Here is a 27,638-nt window from a genome sequence, read left to right on the forward strand (position 1 = left end):
CAGACAAAGACTGCTAACGCATTTCTGGTCAATTATTATGCATCACATTTTGACGTTGAAACGTCAACTCAACTATGAATATCAATTCTGAAATTGCTTCTTCTCTAAAAATGAAAAATGACAATAATATGTCGATATCCTGGTATGACAGCGCTATTGACTTCGTCAAGTCTCCACATTTTTAGTCACTGTCAAGTGGACTTGAATATCCTCTCACCTCCGACACCTCGACATCTCGACACCAGTGGAGCTATCCAAGGATCGGGCCGTATTGTCCATGGTCGGGTTATTTTTGGTCGAGTTGTACGCTCCAGCGAAGAGACCATTATTGCATGCGGGATTTATACTAGTTAGCATCAAATTCGAGTACTGTACAGAACACCAAATTGCGAACTCGAAAATAGGCGCACGACCCACGTATTGCTACACAGTGATAAAGCGACTGTACACAGTGATAAAGCGACTGTACAAGTAGGGCCTACAGTACTCGTTTCATGTAGATCTGTTATTTCGTACACACCACTGCCAAGAGAGATGGAACTTCATCGACAAGACACCGAAAGCGGATCACGAGGGCCTGGCTTCGTTGGGATACGGTTTTGTCAAGAGTGGTAAATTTATGTAAATTTTATAATACCTGGTATCATGATCATGTATGTACCGGTCGGTAGGCACTTTTTATACACATGGCAGAGTCGTAGTCCCATATTATGATTTTGATGTTTGTGTGTTCACTTCAAAATCAATCTCTTTCGTCATGTTCGTGTTCTGTTCTGAGATTTCAGTGGGCCAAATCATGATATCGGTCCCCTCTTGTTCTGCGTGTGCGTCTTCACTATGTGCAAAGTCTATGGAGGTTGAAAGCAGTCACTGGCTTTGACCGAAAGATCGGTCTACTGTATCTGTCCGTCGGGGAATGTTCCGCGGAGACTGCGTCTGGCCGGCTTCACGGATCCCCTCCGTCATACGGAGGACAGCGTTAATGGCAAAATATAAAAAGAGTCCTCCGGACAGACGGATCTTTCTGTCTATCACTGGCTATGATATTGATGAAATGAATGGCAGTGAATGGAGTGGTGGACTATTTCACGATAATGGTTAATGTTGATTACTCCTAATTAGTGCACATGCAGTGACCAGTCAGAATTTCAACCGCAAAAGGAAGAAATGGATATGAATTTGCTTTCCAACTTCTAACTCAACCCACCTCAAAAAGTCACCCCCTTGTATGTTGTAGAAATCAATAGTCAGAATATTGCCATGGAATTGAATTGGTGCATGCCAAATGCTTGCATGTGGATTCATGATAACATACCCCTCTATCTATTTATATCTTGAAATGAATGATTTGGTCTATATCAAAACATCATGGTACATGCAAGTGAGATAACAATGACTGATGGCTGAATATTCATATTATGCAAATGTTATGTGTTTATATTTAACACATACATGCATTGCAGTTTTCAGTGACAGACCGTCACCATGTCTTGAGAAATGAAATGAAGAGAGAAAAATGGATTGTGTGGCATGTGGGTTTGCCGTTGTGGGAGTGACGAAGTTACAAGTATTAGACAGGTGGCCATGCTAAGAGTTGTGGACCATAAGATATTAAACCAGAGGAATCCGGGAACCATACACACAAACCTGCAGTCGTGCAGGCTGGCCTGTTAATTTGACCACTTTTATTGACAGATCTCGTCCATTTCAGTGAGACATTCATTGTTCCTTCATGGACATGGTACAGAAGCGGATCTAGAGGGGGGGTTGGGGGGTTGCAACCCCCCCCCCCCCCAAAAAAAAAAAAAAAAAAAAAAAATCCGGGGACCATTTTTTTTTTCAATCTTATCTTTTTTTTTTGGCAATGACCTCTATACCAAAAATAGTGGTGTTTTAGATGCAAGAAAATGCAATTTTCACACACAGATTTTCAAAAATTCTCCCTACTGTGGGAGGGGGGACACCCCCCTCTCACACCCTCCCCCCCCCCCTCGCTCGCTCCGCTTGCTTGGGCTCAGTCACTACGCTTCCTCGCATACCGCCCCCAACCCCCCCTTTATGAAAAGCTAGATCCGCCCCTGTGGTAACACTCAAACTTGGAAAAAGTGCATCTTGTCATTGTTGTCTTTAAAGTTAATGCGCTCAGTCATGCATGACATTTGTCAAGACAATTTCGTACCAATGGAAAGAAGAAGAGTTTTCTTTTCCTCACAGTCAGCATTGTGCTCTCCATAGTTGACAATTCTGAAATAGTAGCCCTGCCTGTAAAGTTGGATTACCTTTTTTTTTTTTTTTTAAATTATACACTGTAGTAATGAGTGGACATTTTTATGGCAGTTGAGCAAGATAAATACTACCAGTGTGATTTTCAGTTAAATTACTACATGTAATTGTGGACAAATTACTGGTACAAATTTGTACATGTAAATGGACAAAGCATTGACAGGCTGTTTGCATACTTCATACATGCCCTGTTCACATTTGTGATGCTCTTTTTCTCTGATATAATGAAATAACAATTTTTCCTTTGTCTCTAGCAACAACATGCTGTATCCCAAAGAAGACAAAGAAAACAGAATATTGCTCTATGCGGTAAGTGTCTATTAGTTTCACTTTATCTGATACCACAGCATTTCATTAACTCACAAAACAGTGAAAATCATTGAGATGAATATGACTTGTATATAGGTAAGTGCAATTGCTTACCATGTTAAATTAGCTTCATAGAGTAAACATAAATAAACAATGCTGTGTTTAAGAAATCAAAATAGACCTAAACTAAGAGAGTTATGGAACTTCAAAGTTTGAGAAGTTTCATGAGACAGTACTATTGGTATTACCTAGCAATATGCAATTGAATATGATATGGCTTCACAAATTGCCCATTGAACTCACAAATCTCTAAATTGATTGATTGATTGATTGATTGATTGATTGATTGATTGATTGATTGATTGATTGATTGATTGATTGATTGATGAATGATTTTAATCCTATATTTCTTTTTCATGCATAGGCCTACTTGTGACACAAAGTCAATTGAATGAATTTATTGAATACAATTTTATTTGAATCACCAGTTGAAACAGATAAGTGATTGATAAAAATGTGCAACATTATTCCAAAATAATACAAAATGAAGATGAATAGATGTTATTTTATGCATGTGTGAAGACTTAAGAATCACATGTACCTGCTGTTCAAAAGACAAATTAAGCAACTCTAAATATAACAGAAATGCAGGAGACCATCATCACAAGCAAAAGCTTGACAAGGAGAATGGCCTCAGTAATAAATCTCTAAATTTTCTTTTGGACATGAAATAAGATAGAAATATACATGTATGGATCATTTGCATCATTTCTTTTTTGTGCTGCATTGCATTTAACCGAGCAATAATGACATAGTGGAGAAAGGGTCTTGGTGTTAGATTATTTACCATAGAATATGCAATGTATCTGTGTCTGTCTCTGTATTGATACCCTATACATTTAGGGTAAGTACTGTAGGCTCATGAAATGTATCAGTATGTGCATACATTGTAATTCAGTTGTGTGTTTTTTTAGGTATAACAAGTATCCACTTTAACCAAGGACATTGTTTGAGGGCTCCAGCTACAAGCACATAATTGCTTCTTAGGAGTCCTGGCATGTATTCGTTTCTTTGTAATGACTTGTAAGTTGTATATTGTTTTATATTTTGCCAAATAGAAAAGAAAAGAAAAACAAATGAAAAGAATTGTTTTAGGGAGCAGTGCCCATGTGTTGTACATGTATGTATGTACAGTTGTACATATGTATCTGAAAGCATGTGTGGTGTGTGTCTGTGTGTCTGTGTGTCTGTGTGTTTGACTTACAGTAGTTTTTTTTTTTTTTGTTTTTTGTTTTTGTCATTTATACCAGTGCCAGTAATTTTGTTGTTATGTTGAATACTGGTTTGCATACACATAGCTGAAATATTTGATGATTAATTACTACAGTACAGTGCAGTGAGGGATCCAGGGAGGAGCGCACCGGCGCACACCTCCCCCACCCCCCCCCCTCTTTATTTTTTGTTAAAACAAAAGAAATAAAAAGAAAAAATGGGAGGGATGTGTACCCCCCTCCTTAAAGGACAAGTTCACCTTCATAAACATAAGGATTGAGAAAATGCAACAATATTAGTAGAACACATCAGTGAAAGTTTGAGTAAAATTGGACAATCGATGCAAAAGTTATGAATTTTTTAAAGTTTTGTGTTGGAACCGCTGGATGAGGAGACTACTACAGCTTGTGAGTCATATGCGTACAATAGTATAAAGAAAATGTAAAAGAAAATTCAACATATTTTCACTTTTTTCGCATAATTAAAGAGCACTTGACTTGCCTCTTTCTAAAGGCAGGGGGAATGATATTACCCATAACATTTGTCGGTAACGAGTCAGGGGAATGTGTACTTTTTTCAAAAGATGGAATTTTGTGAAATTCTCTTTATATTTTCCTTATATTGTTGTACGCATGTGACATCTAAGTTATTCATACACTGCAGTAGTCTTCTCATCCAGCGGGTACTGCACAAAAACTTCAAAAATTCATAACTTTTGAACGGATTGTCTGATTTTCCTCAAACTTTCAATGATGTGTTCTACTAATATTGCTACATTCTCTCAATCCTTATGTTTATGAAGGTGAACTTGTCCTTTAACTTTGTAAAGGCGCCCCCTCTTTACGGAAATCCTGGATCCTCTCCTGCAGTGGACATCTATTTTGATGAACTACCTGTTTTATTGTTGCTCACTCTAACAGTGCAGAAACTGTGACTACCAGCAAGAAGCTGACAATGCATGTGTGTATGTCAACAAGATCACCCATGAAGTAGAGTAAGTATTAAGTTGAATTCACAAAATCCAAACATGCTTCAATTTATGGTCTTTTGTTAATATTGTGTCTTAAGGGTTTGCTTTGTTTCCTCCAAACTTGGTATAAAGTTGTGCACAACAAATATTTACGGATTCTAGAAGTACAGTGCCATGGTAACCTTGCATTATTGCACCCAAATTCGGAAAAAGACCTGAAGATTTCTACTTTGATATTTAAGTGATTCAAATTTGTTTATACTTGCTGAACCCCATGTAAAGTTTGCTGGACAAAAATGTAAGAGTAGTGGAAAGTATGTTGCCATGATTATGGGACATTATGGGCTCCATAATCAGGAGAAAGTCTTGCAGATTAAAATGCTTATGACGTCCATAACTGACTCAGAAGAAATTTGGCAAATATGCTGATTGTGATGTGAAGTTGTGCAAGAAATTGCAAAAGTAGCAATGAGTATACATGTATAAGGCGGGGGTATTAATCACCTTCAGTGATAACTATATTCTAGTTGTTCTTGTGATTGGATTCTTAAAGCTACCTCAGCAGTCCCTTTTCCTATGTGAACAAACCAACACCCTGGAATAAGAGGCAATGCATTGGTCTTGATTCTAGTGAGCTTACACAGATTGTTGCCGAAGTAGTAGCAGATCCCACCCTGCCAAGAACTGAAGATCATCCATGTGAGAGATGTGGACACAGAGAGTCCGTCTTCTTCCAGTCACAAACCAACAGAGCGGAGGTGAGTTCTGATGCCAATTTAGTGCACCGGTACTTAGTAATATGTAAAGTTGCTTGTGCTATACAGCTTGACAACATGGTTCAAGCCTAGTACAAGATGTATCAAACATTCGAAAAGCGCATGTAGCAGTACCTGTAGTGCAGGTACTTCCTGTCTTTTCACTTTTTTTTTCACTGTACTGTACTTAAACAATAAATGCAGAAATTCAAATCTACTTCAGTTTTCACAAACTACAACCTGTAGTGGAGTAGTGGAAAATACTGGTACCGTACTAAAAGTACTTCCTGTCCTCTCACTGTTCAGTTTTTTTTTTTTTTAGGTACAATGTACTGTACTTTATGTGTTGTTTGAAGGTTTGCATGGTGAAGTAAATGAGGGAGAAAGATTTGCGGTGACACCATGTGTATGTAGTCCTTAACTGGATTGTTGTTTGGCAGAAGAGCCTAGAAAGAGGAGAATTGAATTTTTCGGATGTGGGGAGCGGCATATGGGGGTTGTACGGAGGGCAAAAAGTGAAGAGTGGGGGACAGTAATGGGCTAGAAGTTGAAGTTGCACTAGTGGAGAAGGTAGAGAGAGGAACAGAGAGAGTGGTAAGGAAGAATAGAGTGAGAATCAAGTAAGATGTTCGGACATTGTTAGAAGGGGAAAGATGAAATAGAAGGGAAGAGGAAGAGGGAGGAGTTGAATGTACTGTACTTTAACAATAAATGCAGAAATTCAATTCTACTTAAGTTTTCACAAAGCTATGTGATTGTGAGCAATTGAATGATTGATATATTTATTTTTGATATACCATGTACCATCAAATCATTGTGGGTGCATGATCACTGTATAAACGATTTTAAAAGAATTCTCATAGGGAGATATGTCCACTCTGGTTATTGCATGAAAGTATTGACATAAACTCCACAGATTTGCACTTTTACTGAATCTGAAGTTTGAACCATGTCAGTGTCAAAAAGTGTATCATTGCTATTCAGTCAGCTGCACCTCAGAAGTAAGACACACATTGCACAACCGATGTATACTGTACATGGTCAGTTTTGGATGGCTGACTTCAGCTCATTGTGAAGTACTCTGTTATTTGACCTATTAGCAGCTTGTTATGTGAATTTACTTACTTTTGAATAGATTAAAAGGGACTACCTGGATTGAAAATTTCACACTTCTCCCATTGCAGGAAGGGATGCGGCTGTACTATGTGTGCACAGCACCAAACTGTGGGCATCGGTGGACAGAGTGACAGTGGATCCAACAATCCTGTCCCCACCCTTTTTTTTTTCTACTTTCTTTTTTTAAAATTGTAACCTTGTATATACCTTCCCTGTAAAGTGTACAAAGTGATGTTACTCCGTAGTATGTTCGATCCAATCTAGACACCTTGAGGCCATGGATTTACACGAAGCAGGATTTTTGTTGTTGTCACTTCAACTCATTTGAATTGTGCTGATGTTTTCAAGATTAATTGGGAATACTTGTGCAGTATTTATTCCCTGTTAATAAGCACACACAAGTTGGCCTTCTCTTATCTATGAAGATTTTGTCCAGTGAATTTTGATGAATACTCATGTGCATAATATTTTTCTTTCATCATTCACTGAAACATTCATATATCCAAATTTGTTTAAAAAAAGAAAAAAACACCCAAAACCAGCTAGGATTTGTTTGATCAATCTGTTCAAATCCTCACCAATTGCTTTGTGGCACACCCTGCTGCTGTTTATGCAATTAGGATTTCCCAAAATTGGCTTTATTGGAACTCATTTCTTTTTTTCTTCTCCATTTCCTCTTCCATTTATGCCTCTGCCCCAGAGTTGGTTGTGGGACAGAGGCATATTTTTTGGGCTGTCTATCCATCCGGCTGTCTGCCAGTTCCAATCTTGTTATTAAGTACATATCGTCGCTGGGGTGACAAGACCTCATATCTACAAAATGACAAATGTTCAGAAGAGCCAAAAAACATGTCGGCCAAAGCACTATAGCGAATGGGATAGCCTTTCCTTGACATGCCGTGGTGGCTTCAGTTTTTGAGTAAGACAGTTGGGATTTGGACAGGACATCACTTAACCCATTATTTGACCATTAATCAAAAAAAGTCATGTTCACACAAATTTCAGATACAAGGTCTTGTCACCCCAGCAATGATATACATGTATAAGTTATTACAAAACTTGATACTGTATATTAGAAACATGAAATTTTCGCGAATTGTAGCCAATGGCATTTTTCACAGCATGAAATTTTTGCGAATTGCAACTGGCATTAAATGCATACAGTATAGACAAGAACTTTTGCGTGCATTTTGATTTCACGAATCTTGGCTCTTGCGAGATTCATGAAATAAAAATGCATGCGAACATTCCTCGTTTTACAGTACCCATTGCTTATTTAGGCTGTGATATGACTCGCCATTCATATACATGTATGTCAGCACTGCACACCAGTGTGCACTATATAGTGGCAGGCAGTTATCTTAATTGTATTTTGATAGACTTTATATTCGCTCTGTCATACTGTTATGTCTGAAATTAATGCAGAGGATGATGAATGACACTTATTTTGGGGATCTTCTGTATATCCGGTATGCCTGCATGTTTGCATACATAATAGTACGGTACCGATGCATACCGTATGTCCCCCCAAAAAATTACAACGGGACCCTCCGCAATGATATCTTTAAAAATAGTGAATCAATTGAAATACAAATTCAGGGTATGAAACTACATGAATAACTCATTGCCCACATCTTACAGAAAACCCCATTCGATTTGCTTCAGTGGTCTGGACAAAGAGAAATGAGGAATTTTGTAGACGATGTCAAGAATCTCTTCCCTCCAAGTTCTGTCTATTCTATTCACATATAAAAGCATCGAAGTGCTAAACTTGGAAGAATCAGACTCATAACATGCTTTACAACTTTTCACATTTCTCTGTGACCGCTTAATCAAATTGAATGGGGTTTTCTGCAAAATAGAGCTAAGACGTTATATTGTATTTTAAGACCCTGAAGTAGCGTTTAGACAGTTTAATCATATTGGGTGGTTTCAATGCGAAAATTGGATTGTAATTTTTTTGGGGACATACTGTACAGTGCACTCCCGTTATAACAAGCTCGGTTATAATGAAATTCCGGTTACAAAAAGTAAAATTTCAGGCCGCCAAATTATCCATTCTATGTTTTTATATTAATTATTTGTTCGGTTATAACAAAATTTTGATATAATGAAAGAAAACTGCTGGTCCCGAGGACTTCGTTATAATTGGAGTCCACTGTACATATGCACATGTAACCCATTGGCGAGTGTTTTATGACATATCCTGTAATTTAAGTCATGCAAATAAACAAAGGTAGATATCTGATTTTCTTCTAGATAATCCTTAGTCATTGGTTGATATGCCAATTTTGAAATGTAATTTCAAACAGTACATGCATGACAGATAAACCTAGTTTGGCGGATTTCACTTCACAGTCAAATACATTGTACAGGCAAAACAGAAATTTCAGTGCAACCAGTGAAATTTAGCAAATTGAAATCAGAAGAAAATATGGTCTACTGGTACAGTGCAAGCCCATTATAACGAACGTGATTATGACAAAATTCCGGTTACAATGAAGTTAAAATTGAGGGGGCAACATTATCTGCTTTATGTGTTTGTTTGTTTGTTTGTTTGTTTGTTTGTGTTTTTTTGGGGGGCGGGGGTTATAACAAAAATATAACAAAAGAAAGCTGCCCATCGCAAAGACTTCGTTATAATGGAAGTCCACTGTACACATTGTATAATCTTGTCATAATGCATAATGGCATTGGCAGACTTGATAACCTCGCTCCAATGGGGATTTCGTCTATACATGTACATGTATTAGCATTTACATACAGACTCACAAATATAGAACATTAGTCAAGACACAAAGTTATTAAAAGATTTTCATTTTATTTTTGTGTGATGAGCACAAAATCATGATTCACACTGCATCGAATAGGGACTGATGGAAGAAGCAACATTGCACATTTACAGCAAAGAAGAGTTCCAAGGAAGAAGAGTGAAGGTGTGACAGACTCAATGACAGAGCATGGTGCTAACTGCAACACATGTCATCCGAGTTCATCCAGATGTCTTGATGATATGAGATGGCACATGAAATTTGAACTGTACAGATGGCATTTGTACAAGTATGATTACGTAAATATGTATGGTGTGTAAGCCATGTTGTGGTGATGACAGCAAATTGTACGCATATGACGCATGGATTGGAAGAGTGGAATAAAGATGTGTATGATACAACATTCTCAGCTGTCTATCCATGCATCCACCTGTACTCGAGTGATGTGACAGATGGAGTGTACACACCCCTCTTGACATTACAAAGTTTGAAACTTGCCTTCATAACAAAGTGAGCAGTAATTGACGTTTAAAATATATTTTCTATAATTTACAAACATTACAAATGTGGTATACAAACAAACAAAATGTGCATGAGAGGCTTCTCTAGTGAGACACACGGTCCACCCGCCACACTTTCATGAAGTTCATGCAAGAGAATAGTTAGGCACACACCCGAATGATTCTCTTGCTGTAATTTTGAAAGAAGAGGCTAAAGCTAAAGTGTGCATACACTTACAACCAAAGTCTAATGAGGGGGTAAAACGAAAATGAATTTGGGAATACTGAGATTTGTTTGTTGTTTGTTTTTTCATATACTCCATCAGAGTATCATTTTTATACAACTGATCACATAGATGTGTAAACACACTCTTCGGTATGCAAAATATTCTGTGGTGTATAAACCTGCAAATAATACAGTCAACCTTGCCTCAGTGAAATCTACTTGGACTAGAGAAATAGCTTCGACTTAGAGAAAATTTGACTTGTGAGGGATTAAAATCAATAGAATATAAAGAGAAGAGAACTTGAAAAGACCTTTGACTTAGGCGATTATTTGACTTATGCAAGGTCGACTTACGCAAGGTTGACTTGTCCATTACTACAGACAGTCACAGGTGCTTATCACCAAGATGTACATTTACTGTTCAGTAATTAACATTCGACTCTTCAAACAAGAATACCTCAAATGAAGAAAACTACTACTGTACTACAATGTATACCACAATCACATGTACATGGAAGATTCCAAGAAGACAATCTGGAAATGTACATCATATTTCCACATATCATGCCACCCAGTCTTGAATGACATGATTTGTAAACACATATTCAAACAATTGAAGCCTACATTTTACTCTTTCTAGTTCATCATTCCTGTCAAATATTTCAGATTTAAAAAAGAAAAGAGAAGAGAGAACAAAATCTGAATACTTCTTTTAAATAAGGGTTGTCAGTGAGTTGAAAATAAAAAATACATGTACATTTGATCTCTTTGCACTACTGTCCATATAACTAAGGAGAACATCACAAACTTTGATAATGGGAACAAACCAAGTGAAATACAGTGAAAAAAAATGTCTAGCACTTGGGACATTAATCTGTCACAATTTCAAACTCGGCTTAGCTGACATTTCAAACGAGGCAATATTCAGTTGTATCACATTACACTGTACATTGTACAACTTTTCAAATGAATATATATGACAGTTCTGATCAAGGAAAACCCTCCTTATGAAAGCACATACTCTTTTCATTTTTCTGTTAGGTCATGATGTAGATTGTTAAAAGTGGAACACACTGTAACATCAATCAGAAACAATGAATATGGTACTAAGTACTGTATGCAAGCCTTCAGGTGGGTTCCTTAAAAAGCCGAGGCAATTACACTACAGGGAGAGAGTTTGCACCTTGTGTATCTCAAGTGGATCAAAAATATTGTGCATCTCTCTACCCTCAAGAATTAAGTTTGCCAAATATTTTTGGTATTTTGATGCTTCCCTACGAAGCTATATTACAGTGTTTGAACACAGTGCACAGTTGCATCCGGACAGCACTTAATGAATCTATTGCACTCTGATATGAGTGAACGCATTTAGCTCTAATAGCTTATTTCAAGATAAAAACACAACTTTAAAATACATAAAAAATGGCAGTTGAAATAAATGTGATGCATTCTTCCTCATTTTCAAATGAAAACAATATCGCAGTTGATGTGATGTGTGCTGTATGTCTTAAAATTCAGTGCAAAAACTGATATCACAATAGAAAAGGTTCAATATACAATAATAATGTACATGTACAATGATAATAAAAGAGATGGTGTACTTCCTCCACAAACTTCAGTTGAAAGTGTCAATCAATACTGTTTTGCTAAAATAATCCATGCGATACAACCTCGGATCATTTATCACAGATACACTGAAGATGTTTCACAGACTTTCAGGGGTGCTTCTTGGATCACATATTAGCTGATTATATATTGTCATTTCTTATACAGAACTAACGTCAAAGAATGTGCATTTCTCATTAATTTAATAAAAACCACAATGCATACCATTACCATGCATTTTTCCTGGCAATATATCATACTAGATGTCACTCAACTCGGTCTGGGGTTTAGCTATCAGGGTATATTTACAATTGTTGCAAGCACATTCTTTTTCACAGTAGGAAAAGGTTATCCTCTACTAATAAAAAGTTACATTATTGACTAAACCAGATGTCTGGCTGAATTCACAAGCCTCGGCATGATCATTGAGCGTGAACAGAAGGGGCTCAATGAAGACATTATAGGATGAAATTGATAAAGGGGTGTATTACAATACATTCACCTGAGGGGGAGGAGAAAACTTCCTGGTGTAAGATACAGAAGAAGGAATTCAGTCCTAGGTTTTGTGCATCTTCTTGTTCCTCATGAAGCCTTTGGCCTCTTTCATGAGGTCTTGCACGTCTTGGCTATCCTCCTGATCGGGACCCCAGTCTGAATCATCCGAAATGTTATCACGAGGTGATGGCATCTCGTCCTCATCGTCGATGAAGCTGTCATTGTAGTCGTAGGTGTTTGGCTCATCATCATCGTCATTACTATCGTCACCCCTCTTTTTACCTGGCAAAGATGACAAACACATTTATTTGTCAATCTTCTACAGCCGAGCAATACAAATCTTTTACACAAAGTACAAGAAGTTGTCGTGATACACCGAGCTATGACCTGCAGAAACGTTAAATTGTTCATTTTGCTTTCTTGGTGTACTGCATTATTTTGATAGGGCAAAGTAATTCAGATGGCTGACAGAGAGATCATATCCAAGATCCTGTGTAGACGAGTGCTCATACTTCATTTTTGTTAAGTCAACCAAATGCACTGATCAGATACAATCATGCAGCTTATACACAGGAAATACTTATCTGCCATGTTTTCCTGCAAAAGTAATCTCTGTCTTCAACAACTGTGTTACGACTGGAGTTGACTTTACCTAATTTTTGGGGGTCTACAATGGAAAAATGTTATCACTGAGGCTTTCCTTCACAACATGTATATCATCCTTCTTGATTATATATTGAAGGTTAATTGTAATCAGTTGCAAAAGGTCTGGGAAAACAACTTGCATTTTGACAAATCAGGTAAATATATGACATTGTTCCATTCATGATCCTATCAAAACACCAAAGTAGCTCATTGGTAGAACTCTGGTAATAATAGCAAACTTAGAAGTAAATTCAAAGGATTCATGCATCTGTTACACTTTATCTTTGGCGGTTTGAAACTAGAATTCAATCATTCAGATATAAAATCTGAAATTCCTAGGGATGAAATTTAATGAAAAAGAAAAGGTGGAGCAAGAGGGAAAATACTTAAGTAGATTTTAAACATATATGGGATTTTATAGGTCTTGACCTTGATTGATCCCTTCAATATTTGTATCAAATAATATCTTATCTAGTCCGGGTAATTTTTTCCCCCTAAGAATTTGTACATTTTTGGCCAGAAATCTTACCTCTCTTGGTTGCCTCCCGCTTGGGTCTTCCAGGAGGTTTGGTATGTTTGTAGATTTCCTTGTGCTCCTCACTTTTCCTGCATGATTAAGAGTGATTCCAAACAACAAAGATTAGCAACAGTGAATCAATTGAGCAGTGCATTTAACATACAGTGCACTCCCGTTACAACAAACACGGTTATAACGAAATTTCGTTATAACGAAAGAAAACTGGCGGTCCCGAGCATTTCGTTGTAACGGGAGTGCACTGTACAGCACGAACACCTGGTATCATACAGGGAAGGATATTGTACTGACTCAATAGAAACATCCACACAAACACCTGTGAAACTACAATCAATTCTGATGAAGAGCAACTTGGCTTCACATACTTTTGGTGTTACATAAGCTCCCATTTGACCAAAACAGAATGTACAATTAAGTTGAAATTCAACAGTGCACATTTACTCACTAGGCGTTTTCACATCAGCCCGATGTTTCGAAATAGCGCGCTATTTTGCTGACTATTTTCTGCGAAAAATATCTCGAGCTTGGATTTTTATCGGGCTGATGTGAAAACGCCTACTTTCACTGCCACGTGAATAAGATTTAAAAAGTTTGGAGAACATAATGTCATTTGCCCATTCAAGAATCTACTTTTGCAGTTCAGGTGTACTTTTTTAGAGTGAGCTGGGAAGTTAGCATGTATAATAGTACCAAAACTTATGCAATTAACAAATGAGATATCATTGGTGATAGGAGGCAAGGCAGCCAGCTTACTACAGTGGACTCCTGTTATAACGAAGTCCTCAGGACCGGGAGTTTTCTTTTGCTGTATCAACATTTCGTTATAGCCGAGCAGTAAATTATACATACAAAGATATATAGATGACAAGTTTGGGACCTGAATTTTTTCTTTGGTGTAACAAGAATTTAGTTATAACTGTGTTTGCTATGACGGGAGTACACTGTACCACTACATATACAATATGTACAGTATTTTGACGCGAATACAAACCTATAACAGGACGTCCCATATTCACACTCCAGCCTGTCATCACCGTCGTCATCTTCTTCTGAGTTCACGTCATAGTCTGGGTCACCAGGATGGCAATATTCGGCAAAATGGACTGGATTTTTTCTGAAGGCAAAAGGAAAATGTGTGTGCATATTTACCATTGTGTAGAGTCCTCACCTGGTATGCTACTGAGTCAACTGACTCTACCTCATACAAAAGCTACACTGTTTGTACCAATTCTCTTTTAGAGGCTGTGTGTGGTTTAAACAAGGCAAGTGCCAAAATGTGTTTCGCCCATTCGCATAGAAGAAATTAATGTTTTTCTAACTTCGGACTTCCGGAAGTTCATTGACCCCACCTATGACCTTTGAGCTTGTGGTGACCTCTTACTCCCCAAGAGACATTTACCAGCCAAGTTTGGTCACAAACGGACATACACAGGGATCAAAAGTTATGAGCCATAATCGAAACGCGCCATAAAAACTTAACATTGGGCCCTAAAAGTTTGTTGACCCCTGTCTGTGACCTTTGACCTTGTGATGAACTTAAACTCCCCAAGGGACATTTACCATCAAGTTTGATCACAAATGGACATAGGGATCAAAAGTTATGAGCCATAATCGAAACGCGCCGTAAAAACTTAACATTGGGCCCTAAAGTTCGTTGACCGCTGTCTGTGACCTTTGATCTTGAGGTGACCTTCATGTTTTGTAAATTGTGCAACTTTGTATAACCACTCTTCCCTCCAAGTTTGATTGAAATCAACATCCTCAGTAGAGAGTTATTTAAGTTTTTGAAGCGTTACGGACGGACGACGGACGGACGGATGACGGCAGACGGACGGACGACGGACAGACAGATGCCGCAGGCGATCCCTTAGTCTCCCCGCACCTCCGGTGGGCTTGACAAAAATAGTAAAATAGTGGCTACAGAAGTAAATATAACCCTTTGTTTCATTGTCCTTTCACGAAAAATGTCAGAGGCCAATCAGGAAAAATACAGTACTGTATATCAAAGTTTGATGACACAAACTTCATTTCATATTTCACTATCAGGCAGTTTACAAGAGAATTTGACAAACTTTATCAGGATGCTAGTTCCCATTATCTACAACTTAGATAATAAATAAAAAGAAAGAGCATGCCAAGAGGATGAGCACTATCAAAGCATTATCAGCTGATGCTGCTTTGCTTCCCTTCCTTCCATTCTCATCTACTGAACTTGATGTAGCCCCTGACAAACCATCAATTGATATCACTAATGCTGAATATTCGACTGTAGTCAATTTTGGCAAACGTGAATTAAGAGAGAACTTCTTTCGACATAAAAGAAGTGACATTATGACAAGAGTTGTTATGAATACTCTCATCAAGTTATCAAAGTATGCTCACAACTAAGCCTAAAAAGATTACAAGAATACTTACTGATTGTCTTTATTTGCCAACTACTAAAATCTTGATCCAGTGGAAACTAAGTATTGAATCATTATACTTTTCACACTTGGTTTTGTTCAAACAGGTTGTAGTGATTACTATCTATCTTTGACAGTTACACATACATTCTCTTTTCTGGATACCTTGTTACTACAATTATTAGAAAATACCAAGTACTATCATAATGATTCTCTCCTTTCTCAAGTGTCACTTAAAGGAAAAGTCCACCTTCAGATACATGTGGATTGAGTGAATGCAGCAGTATTTGTAGAACACATCAGTGAAAGTTTGGGGAAAATCAGACAATCCGTTCAAAACTTATGAATTTTTAAAAATATCTGCACAGTCACTGCTGGATGAGAAGATTACTAGAGTGTATGATGTCACATGCGTACAACGATATAAGGAAAATATAAAGAGAATTTCACAAAATTTTACTTTTGAAAAAGTACACATTTCCTCGACTCATCACTGACATATATGTTAACTGTTAATGTGCCACGTTCGCATGTCCGACTCAATCGACGGCGTGCCAACTTCGCATATTCTGCTCAACACACAAAGCCCCCAAAACCGATCGATAAATCGCTAATCCCGCGGTACAATCAAAGCGTTTCTCGCGCTTTTGTTCCTCTTGCATTCTATGCTTGCATTCTATGTGATGATCAACTATCAAGCGGTGTTCCGAGCTAGATTTGCATGTACACTCTAAGTTTCTGTCACGGTTTTATGTGCGAAAGTCATGCCTTTACAGAAAGGTACAAATGTAGCAACTGGTCATTCAAAAGAAAAATTGAAAATAGATTTGTCATGCAATGTATATCAAAGCAAAGTTTGGCATTCCTCTTGAACTTTGCTCAGTATTACGACCAGCTTAACAGAAATTTGTAGAAGTTATACAAATTGGAAAAACATAATTCTTTCTCAAAGAGTGACTACCTTCGTGTCTCAAAATAACGTGGCACAGAGGGGGTTTCCACCACGGCACATAAAGAGTTAAGGGTAATATTATTCCCCCTTGCCTTCTGAAAGAGGGAAGTCAAATGGTCTTTTATTATACGAGAAAAGTGAAAATATCTTGAATTTTCCTTATACTTTCTTCATATCGTTGTACACATGTGACGTCACAAGCTGTAGTAGTCTTCTCATCCAGCAGTAACTGTGCAGAAAGTTAAAAAATTCATAACTTTTAAACGGATTGTCCAATTTTCCTCAAACTCTTGCTGACGTGTTCTATCAATATTGCTGCATTCACTCAATCCACATGTCTATGAAGGTGAACTTGTCCTTTAATGCAGGTACATGGCAGTACACATTACTCTTAAATATTTAACGACCACAACATATTAATTCATGCATTTTCTTACGTTTGAAACTTGATTTATACTTTGACAGCTAATATGTAATCTACCATACAAGGAATTACAAAATAACACTCACACACACGCGCACACACACACACACAAAACAAAACAAAACATGACAGCCAATTACCTGTAACAACGTTTTCCAAATTGACATCGCTTGAGTTTTTTCTTTCCAGTTTGTTTCTTCTGAGTTGTTGCAGCATCATCCTCCTCATCTCCATCACTGACATCATGATCCTTCCTTTTGGCATCAGTTTTCTTCCCCTTATTTGTATTAGTTCTCTGATTCCTCTGGGGCACTACTTCATCTTCCGACTCTTCCTCGCTGACGTCATGCTCCGCGTAAGTCTGTTTGCCCCTTCTCTTGGTTTGTGCCACCGGCTGCGAGTTTGACGAAGATGAAGCTCGTCGCTTTGTTGGGCGGGGAACATAGAGTTCCTCCTCGCTCCAGTCTTCCTCACTGGTGTGAGTGTATTTTCTTGGACGACCACGCTTCCTTGGACTGCTCGCTTTACCTCTGGGGCTGTTCCTAGTTTTCTTCCTTCCCTAGAATGAAAAAAAAACCCAACAACAACAAACAAATAAACAATCAGAAAATATCAATGATCTGCCTGACCTTTCACCAATGTATCATACCCACTGTATCCACCAGAGATGTTGATTAATGAATTCTGAAAACCAATCACATACATTTCATGTGCATACAGTATTGCACTAATCTTGGGGATAAATCAACTTGTGAGTTGATCAAGAACCTAACCAACACAAAGTAATCATCATCATTAGACAAGGTCCCCCAAAAAATCATCACACCTACTCAACTGAGATGTCATCAAACAGACCAACCTGAACCTTAAAAGAGGAATCCCAAACTGCATTTACCATTCGCTCCCTCTCATCTCTAAAAACCTACCAAAATGAGTATTTCTCTAGCAGAAAGCCCCATCCAAAAACCACATTCTACTTTCTTGATCACTACTTGATACAACGAGTTCTGCATCTAACCTTGCCCTTCTTCTGAGACTGTGACTGTGAGTCCATCTCCCAATCACTCCCATCGTCATCCATGTCAGATGCCACCCACTCCTCATCCAAGTCATCGTAGTCGTCCTCGGCGTAGGACGCCACCTTGGTGGTCCCTCGCTGGGACCTGGATGACTTGGACCTCTTGGGGGCGGGCTCCTCCTCGGAGTAGTCCTCATCATACTCCGAGTCATCCCGCACTCGACTCCTCGACTTGGCTGGTGTCCTCGTGACTTGAGATTGTGACTTGCTGTTTCCCTTTGGCCTTCCCCTTCCCCGCTTTTGCGCTGCGTCTGACGCCTTGGCCTCCTTAGGTGCTGAAGGTAATATATTACATTACAGACAGTTTACCTTCAATTCACTCGGCACCTAAACGAGATGACTATCCTTCCAATATAACTCTATCCTTCCAATGACTATCTATCCTTCATATGACTATCCTTCCAATATAAAATTTTCTTACAAGTCTATCATTCTTTTGTTGAATAAAGTTATTGACTCGTCTATTGAGCATATGGCCACAAGGAAATGCCGTGAAACATGGATGACCTCAACATTTACAAGGGGCAAATTCATAATTCAAACAAATGTCTTCTTCGATTTAAAAAGAAAAAAATAACCACAAACAGAATTTCATGTCCTTAGACCGGGGGAGGGAGCATTTTTATCTCAAAATGCTGCAATTCATGATATTCTGATTCTTCACACAAATTGCAGCATAGTACCTAGCGTAAAATCTGGTTAAAAAGGGTATTCCATTTATCCTATTCTTTCATTTCAGTACATTACCTGCTCTGGCTGGTGGCTGCTGCTTATTGACCTTCGCTGGTGCTGGTTCTTTGTCAGCTTTCTGTATTGCCGTCATCCATGACGGAAGTTTACGGTCTCTCTGGACTGGCAAGGCAACTTCTTTTCCTCCATCTATAACCACTGTTCCAGCTGCAGTTCTCTGTCACAGAAGATATGGTAAAGACATAGATATTTACATAACACTTGCCGTCCTTGAGGGGGATGCTGGAATATATTACTTGAGCTGAGACCAAGCCAGTCTGCTATGAATGTGTGCCAATATCATTATTGCTATCATCGCGGTCAATATTGAATGATTTATCCTTTAGAATTTAAGCCATATTCTCCTTTGTTTGGTAATACAATTGTACTGGTGAAATTTACAAAACAGCCGAAATAAGCACAGTACTGTACACTCATGGTAGCATTCCTCAAGAGACGTTGTGAGCCCGTACAGCTTACACACACTCTGCATGGCTTACACCAAAGAGGAATTAAAGACACTGTTACAAAAAGACACTGTTAACAGGGAAATGTATTTCATACCTTAGACACAGTTTAGTAAAGCATGACAAAAGAAAAAGCATTTGTTGGTTCAATGATGTGTGCTGTTGTATATCAGATTATAAGACTGTATGCTTATGGAATTGTAAGATTGCAGATTGTGAGGTAGGGATTAAAACTAGGAAGGCACTCAGAGTGCAGACCTCCACCAAGCAGCTCATTTCCACCCATACACACATGCTGAAAATCGCTCAATATGATAAAGAAGCCTTGTGTTTACCTCATCATATCAGCTCCTTCTGCGCGGCACCTTGAGCAGAGCATGCGCTTTAGTGCGTGTACGTAAACCTCAAATACGCGCAGCTTGAACTCCAAAGTTCATTGACCCTATTTGCCAAAAGATAAAAAATCCTTCAAAAATTCATAAAAATTCCAGAATCACTACCAAAATTTAATCATCTGTTTCTTGTGTCATTATCATCTTTTCCTGTAAGTTTCATCCAAATCTGCTCACAAATTTTTGAGTTATTTTGCTAAAAAACAAACAAACAGACAAACAAACAAACAAACAAACAAACAAACAAACAAACAAACCAATGCCAACAAAAACATAACCTCCTTGGTGGAGGTAAATATCAAAACATGTCTGAATACACATAGGCACCTGTACTATATAAAATGATGTATTTACTGTAGAAAACTCTTCAGATTATAATATGGGACAGTATTCCTCAAGAATCAGATGCCCTAAAATGAGAGCATCACAACAAATCTATATGTTTACCACCTGGAAAAGTTTGCAAGCCTCTGGCATGAACAATGAAAAACAGCATTTCTTTACCTGAATGCCTGCATGGTCATCTTCCTTCTCTTCTTCCACTGCCACATCTGTCTTCTTTTCCTCCTCCTCCTCCTCCTCCTCCTCCACTTTTTTCACTTCATCTTCCTTCTTGCTGGTAGCATCCTCCTCATGCTCCCTGTCTGCTGCAGCATCACTTGATCCATTTCTCCCCTCTTCTTCTGATTTCACATCTATTTTCTCCTCCTGGATTGGGCTTTTGCTCCTTCCTTCAGCGTTTGTTGAGATATCATTGTTCTCTTTTTGACGACCATCTACAATTAATAAACACAGAAATTCTCCCTGGTAAGTCTTAAAGGCTGTTAAAATACCTGTAACTGTCAAATATGACATTTCTGGAAGAATCATTTACATGGAAAAACAAACTACTGTTGTTCTCCATTTTCCGGAGCTTGAATAGAGCAAAATACATTTGGCTCTAGTTCTTATACACATTTCATCATGTTACTACATATGTAGCATTATCTCAACCCATCAAAGTGTCACAGTTTCATTGATGTGAATTTGTATAAAGTACTATATAAATGCACTGGATCTAGGTAAATATAGTTGACCATAAAGTCAAATATGGTAAATCTGCAAGTTCATAGATTTTCACTTTTTTGAAAAGAATTTTCTTTCATGTTCAGTTGCATCTTTATTTCTAATAGCTTCCTTTTTTTTTTTAAAACAAAATATCAGACATGATGGTACTATGAAGGATGCATGCTGCTTAGTGTTTTCAAACTAGGACCATTGTTAAACAGTGCCTTTGATAGGAAACTATTGATGAGACTGCACAGATACCAGAACAGACTTCATACTGACATTATTACGTTTAGCATGAGTGATGATTATCAAATGAACTTACCTGAAATGGGGTCATTCTGGCCATTTTCTTTCCTTGCATCATGTATTCCATTGTTTTGCTGTGGAGAAGAGAGCTTCAAGGGTGAGCTGTCGCCCAGTGTGTGTCTGAAAGAAAGAAAGAAAGAAAGTGATGAGAATGTCGAGTGCTACATTGTCACAATGACCCTTAATGATCACATATTTACTGTACTCTTCTAATAATCTAAACGTATAGGGTACTAGTAGTTGATATTGTTTCATTTGCCATTACCAAGAAAGAACAAAATATTAGCAAGGATATTTCAATATACCAACTGTTTGAAATTTTATCAGTTTGAAATGGAGTCTTCTGTGAACCATATCAGTATGACACCTCAGTGTGGTCATAAATTGGAAATTATTTGAAGATTCTTTGGCACAGGTCAGCTGGAGCGATATTCCTGCCTAGATGAAACTAAAAGGGAATTTGATTTATTCTTGGCAAATATTGGCCAATCATGCTTGCTTTCATGCTTCTTGCTGAATATCTTCTATTCGTTTGAATTGAGAATATCACACAGCAAATGTTGCATAATCAAATCCAAATGGGATATTGAAAGAACATTTCAATATGTACTGAACAAGTCATCATTAGTTAATTACACATATCTTCTGCAAACAAAAGACTACTGTACAACGAGGAATGTTTGCGTGCATTTTAATTTCGCGAATTTTGCGAGCGCCAAGATTCGCGAAATTAAAATGCACGCGAAAGTTCTTGTCTACACTACATGCATTGAATGCTGGTGGCAGTTTGCGAAAATTCCATGCCACAAAAAAGGCCATCGGCACCAATTCGCGAAAAATTCATGCCGCGAATATATCATGTTTTACAGTATTCAAATACAGGAGATTATTATGTGGACTGTTAGCCTTTTAGAAGCATATCTGACACTCCAATGCAAAGTCTGCTGTAAGAATATACGAATTGACCTGCTCATCGCTAGTCAATGACAAACATACACATTACCGGTATTTTGGTACATCTTATGAATTAGTATGAATTATCCAGTTCCACTCCACAAACCTTGGACTCTGGGTTTCTTGTACTATCGGTCTTTCATCAATGACAATTTCAAAGATGTGTTCATCTGGCGTCAGCGCGATGCGGTCACCGTTCTTGAGATCCTGCCACTTGTCCTTAATGAGTGGTACCAGTTTACTTCCACCCTCCCGGCGAAAAAATGTGGGATTTGTGTGAATCTGTCAAATACAAAAGCAACAAGAGGTCTCTGTATTAACACTACTTGTTTCCATTAGCCTCCCCTTCTACTCCTTGTGACTATTATCACTCTGATACCACTAATTGTCTAAGTTTAGAAAAACCAGCGATGATTGTACTCACTGAGCTTGACAACATGCAAGTGTCTTCTTTCTACCTACTGCACTGAAGACATGTGGTGGTGCTAAAACATGGTATGTCATAATTATGTACAATAATATTTTGCAAACTCAATCTGTGGAACATAGTTTAATATTGCTCAAACTTTTATCCGTATTCACCCCATGTAGTAGCCACAGAACTATTAGCCAGGCATGCAAATGGGGTGTGACAACTGTAGTGGCTACATGTGGAAGTCTTAGCTGTGATCTTTGCATCTCATAGAAATCTTTGCATAGAAAGACAAACTGTGCACATGAGAGACAAGTCATTATTGCACACAAAAGTGGTCGTATAGCTCACTGTGTTTCAGAAGATTTCAACAAACAATTTTAAAGATCCTACTGCATGTATAGGCACAAGACCTACCAAAGTTATTGATAGCTACAGGGTCTCTCGATGCCAGAGACTGAATCATGTGTACTTTGGACTTTGGCAAGCATCTCAAATGGAATATGGGAAATCAAATCCATGTCTTATAATGATTCAGCATGCTGTAACCCTGGGGTATCATCATACAGTACCCACAGCTACAGCATTGTGAAGTGACACATTGTGCTCTTGACAGTACAGTGACACAGTGCTATCATAGCAGCACAGTGACACAGTGCTATCATAGCAGCCAAAGTTTAGTGATTGGGGCTAATGATCCCAATGTTAATTCATCCCTGCTATGACGTGTTTAACATAATTACAGTAAACAATTTTTTTTTAAAACAATAAAACGTTTTACACTATATAATATAGTGTAAAACGTTATTATAAGTTTAGCCAGTATATTCAGACAGAGACCGATTTCATACACAAATTTGACCAAAAATGTTTGAATTTTTGCATATGAACTAAAAATTAATGCATGGTGCCAGGGTACTGGTGCTGCTGCAGCCGAGTGCTGCTGCTGAGATGCACATATGCATGTACTCCCTAGATACTGCCACTACAGTGGCAGGGCATTAGCATTGCACTGTTTAGTAATGAGAGTGAGAGAGAGAGAGAAAAAAAAAATCACTTTACAGGATTTATTTGATGCATCAACATCCATTTACTGCTGTGTTAAGATTACTAACACAACATAATCTTTTTGCACAAAGCACTTCAAATAACTTTCTTCCACTTGTTGGTAACCCTGGGTACATACATGTACTTCCACAAAATGGTGCATTTTAGTTTGTACACTGGGGTACTAAACATCACTATCAACATCCATAAACGGAAAATCTGTTTGCTTACAAATCCTTCCATGCTTCTAGTATACAAGTACAACTTGGTTCACATTTTGAGAATGGTTTGTATTTTATACATACATTGATGGTATCAGAAAAAATGTGGTTGGAAGACATGAGCAAAAGCGTTCTTACTGGCATTATTTTCACTTTGCCATCTTCCACCTCAAAAACAGCATGATTCCTTGACACTCGTTTGTCTCCAATCTGTAAATCAAAAAGAAAGTAATCAAGTGAGGAATAAAAGAAATGCCGAGGCCTTAAACATAACATCTTAGAAACTTGTGACACTGTCAATACATTTGATCCCTATTTAATCAAACTACATTTCTGGGTGAGTGGATCACAACTGTTTGATACATGTAGGTTAGGTTATAAAGAGTTCCATGGAATATATACATTTTATTTTAGTACCGGCAATTTATTTATTTCATCAGACATAGAGGAATGCACTTAGCTAGAATTGTAGAAATATGCATGACTAGGCTTACAGTTTTTGTAAATCAAACCATTTTCTTTTATTCCAAAGAACTTCCACAGAAAGATGAAACAGTCTCTAAAAATGCTGAAACTTAGTTAGATAGAGCAGTACAGTCATTCAAATAATGGAACAAAAAAACTAAACAAACAACACGACACATCAAATGTAAATCAATGTAAAACAAATCAATCTCTGACATACATTACATTGTACAGCCCTACCATTTCACTATTAATGAGACAGTTTTGGTTCCATTTTCTTCTGTTTTGGGGGAAGAGAATGTGAAATTTAAACTTTACATAAACCTTTTGCAGCTGAAATTCAAGGCACAAGTATAATGGCATAAAATCATTAGACTACAGAGTACTAGCATGCTATGACGAGCTTTATCAGCTTAAGAAATTCACAAGCTGGTGGTGATTTTAATCTAAGAAAGATCGTTTACGTACCGTACACCTTTTGCAGCTGAAATTCGTGGCACAAGTGTAATTTGGCAAAAAATCATGAGACTAGTGAGTGCTAGTTTGTTATGATGAGCTTTATCAACTTCAGAAATTCACTTGTAAGCTGGTGGTGGTAATCTAAGAAAGAGTGTTTATGTACTCCCCACTAATTTTGCCATACCGGTACCACTCTACAAACCTACCCTTGTAGCTTACGCATTTAACGCATGGATGCATGCACATTTGGCAAGTAATGGGGACAGACAGTGTGCATTTAATACTAATAGCAGGGGGTACATATGGAACTCAAGTCTTGCATCATTCTCACCCTATCTATTTCAAAATACAATATATTAGGCCTTAGGTTAGGGTCTACCCTAACACCAAGATAGATCCTTGTCATTTGATTGGTTGTTTGCTATTGATCATTTGTCCCGTTTTGCCGTTTTTGACGTCATCCTTCGTGCAATTGTGGCTCCATATACAGTGCAATCTTACATCTTTACGATTTGCTCCATTGCACACACGCTGAGAGCCCGGCACACTACTGTACACCAGGGCTGCCAACTCTCACGCATTGAGCGTGAGACTCACTCATTTTGGTCCTTTCTCACGCTAAAACTTTATTTCATTTGCATGCATTTCTATTGATCTCACTCATTTTGACTCCTAAAATTATAGCATTGGCCTATATGGGAGTCTCACTCTCAACTAGTTTCCAGTGTTGGCAGCCCTGCTGTACACATGTAAAATGCTTGCGTTTACAGTGTGTATGCGACAGCGCGCTAACGTAAAGTGCTCAGTGAGCACTCTGTCGATCTCAGATTCTCTTGTTTCTAAAACATAAATGACAAGGATCTGTTTTAGGCGTTATACAAAACAAACAATAAATGTTTTTCATTTGTGCAATGGACAGAATATTTCATGAGGTGAAAAGATGAAATCTTTGATCTATCTTTCACCTCATGACATATTCTGTCCATTGAAATTATTGCACATTGGCATTGCACTCGTCATATGAAAACATTCATTTCTGTATTATCTATACCTGGGTAGGCCCCACTAATGTAGTGCCAGTGAATACTTGTGATTGCAGTCTGGAGACATACACCACTGCACTATCAGTTAGTTAGACGTCTACGTCTACTATATATTTGTCAAACCAGTGGTACTGTCCAGTGCTCTTACAAAATATAAATAAATAAAAAAATTATGCATGTTCCCACACCGGGAATCGAACCCGGGCCACGGCGGTGAGAGCGCCGGATCCTAACCACTAGACCATATGGGATGCGACACATTTACTTCGGGCACAAATAGGTATACATACATGAACTGATATGTCCGAATTTGTACTCACACTGAAAAAGGCTCCTCTTCCGATATTTGTTTTACCCAAGGGAAGTAAGATATTTGTCCCCCCACTTTTGACTGGTTTCAGCTCGATTCCAGACATCTTGCGTGAAAACCACTAATCTATATCTGAAAAGACGGATGACTTTTGCGGTCACTGGAACTGACTTTCCGTCGGGCGCAGGTCGCTCGTGTGTTCCCCTTCGTGGGTACAGCCACAGGCCTGATAATGCTCGAGTGCCGATTGTACTTCACACCGCAGCACGTTCTGCGTTTCACTGTTGTGTTGGCGGTGTGCACAATCTTTCTTTACTGTAAGTGGGTAGAAGAAAACAGAACCAAATATATCAGCCGTGCAAGATATGCTCTAAAAAGCGCATATTCCGTAGATCAGAATTTGAAGCCAAATCTGGGTTACTTAAAGATATGAAGTACACTGTCATTAACAGCATATCACTTACGGAAGTATTAGTTACAGGTCCATTGTTGTGGCGAGAAGGCCTGGAAAAAGCATCAGCTTGCGTCCCTTTATTTCGCTGCTGCAATGCAGCACCGTGCCCATATAGTTACCTATTTTGAGGCAGCGAAATGGCATAAATCTACCCCCTCCCCCCCCCCCCCTTAGATTGCGAAGTTGACCTTCAACGTGCAGTCTTCTTTTTTTTTTTTATCTTTTTTTTCAGTGAACTGCTTTGCTCCATGAGCTCCGAGTGCACAATGGCGGATAGCGGTGGGGTTCAGGGATATAATTCACTTGTCTGGCTTTTTTCTTAAATCTCTTTTTTATTATCATTGTTGTCATTTAGTAGGGGCCTATTTTTGTTTTTGTTTTTGTTTTTTGCTTGTCAGTCATCTTGGGGAGTAAGTGACTGCAAAAATGTGAAGACAACAGCAAATCCACACAAATGCACATTGCAAATAGTTTTTTAAGTTTTTAAGGGGGATCGACGATTTGATTTGATTTGATTTGATTTATTGGTTTCTGTATCATCATTGTACATACACATTCATAACAAACATGAATATAAGTTGCATTTTCTTCTTCATTGCCTTTGTACAACGTACAGCAAGAGTACAACAAAACATACAACAATGAATAATACAGAGAGGCTACAGCATAAGCGTAGCTTGATTGGCATGCAGCCCCCGTAGCATAATATTATAATATACATCGGAAGGGGAATAACGACTCGCATAGAGATAGGATAGTTGAAAGGAGAAAGGGAAAGGAGAGGTTTGTCTGCTTTCACTAAAGGTTTATACAAAATAAAATCACCTGTATCACTGATTAGCAAGGCATGACAAAATATTTTCTCACCGAGGTACAAGTGAACAGTGATACAGGTCATATGGTCAGTTACATAATTATTATTACATAATAAATTAAATGCGTTGATATTTCTGCGAAAGAATTTCGTGTATAATACATTAACAATGACAAT

The 27,638-nt window shown here is 38.1% G+C and overlaps 2 protein-coding genes and 1 non-coding gene across 3 annotated transcripts; 1 reads left to right on the plus strand and 2 right to left on the minus strand.

The window, feature by feature from the left end:
* The first annotated feature begins 475 nt into the window (after positions 1-475).
* Positions 476-9,274, plus strand: LOC139745592 (DNA-directed RNA polymerase II subunit RPB9-like). Its single transcript, XM_071655985.1, has 5 exons — positions 476-611; positions 2,538-2,592; positions 4,785-4,858; positions 5,466-5,592; positions 6,774-9,274. The coding sequence occupies exons 1-5, from the start codon at positions 535-537 to the stop codon at positions 6,834-6,836; spliced, it is 396 nt and encodes a 131-aa protein (XP_071512086.1). The 5' UTR covers positions 476-534; the 3' UTR covers positions 6,837-9,274.
* Positions 9,275-11,337: 2,063 nt separating this feature from the next.
* On the minus strand, positions 11,338-26,708 carry LOC139745593 (uncharacterized). The gene is made up of 12 exons (XM_071655986.1): positions 26,658-26,708; positions 26,204-26,508; positions 24,055-24,126; positions 22,343-22,518; positions 21,299-21,402; positions 20,431-20,702; positions 19,086-19,245; positions 18,279-18,613; positions 17,401-17,819; positions 14,474-14,596; positions 13,477-13,553; positions 11,338-12,584 (listed from the first exon to the last, which is right to left on the minus strand). Exons 2-12 carry the CDS (start codon positions 26,297-26,299, stop codon positions 12,364-12,366), a joined length of 2,055 nt encoding a protein of 684 aa, XP_071512087.1. The 5' UTR covers positions 26,300-26,508; positions 26,658-26,708; the 3' UTR covers positions 11,338-12,363.
* Positions 26,063-26,134, minus strand: Trnae-cuc (transfer RNA glutamic acid (anticodon CUC)). Its single transcript has one exon. It is a non-coding gene; the product is annotated as a tRNA-Glu (tRNA).
* Positions 26,709-27,638: the final 930 nt, after the last annotated feature.

This window comes from Diadema antillarum, unplaced genomic scaffold (assembly GCF_040938485.1).
Source record: "Diadema antillarum isolate AM-2024a unplaced genomic scaffold, OU_Dant_1.0 seq00001279_RagTag, whole genome shotgun sequence".
Classification (NCBI taxonomy): domain Eukaryota; kingdom Metazoa; phylum Echinodermata; class Echinoidea; order Diadematoida; family Diadematidae; genus Diadema; species Diadema antillarum.

Bases quoted from the DNA above. Each gene is read 5' to 3' on its own strand.
- LOC139745592 (XM_071655985.1), top strand. From the start codon at position 535: ATGGAACTTCATCGACAAGACACCGAAAGCGGATCACGAGGGCCTGGC. The intron at 612-2,537 runs GTAAATTTATGT...CTTTGTCTCTAG, and splicing joins ATACGGTTTTGTCAAGAGTG to CAACAACATGCTGTATCCCA. The intron at 2,593-4,784 runs GTAAGTGTCTAT...TCACTCTAACAG, and splicing joins ACAGAATATTGCTCTATGCG to TGCAGAAACTGTGACTACCA.
- LOC139745593 (XM_071655986.1), bottom strand. From the start codon at position 26,299: ATGTCTGGAATCGAGCTGAAACCAGTCAAAAGTGGGGGGACAAATATC. The intron at 24,127-26,203 runs GTGAGTACAAAT...TTTGATTTACAG, and splicing joins GAAGAGGAGCCTTTTTCAGT to ATTGGAGACAAACGAGTGTC. The intron at 13,554-14,473 runs GTTTGTATTCGC...TTAATCATGCAG, and splicing joins TATGGGACGTCCTGTTATAG to GAAAAGTGAGGAGCACAAGG.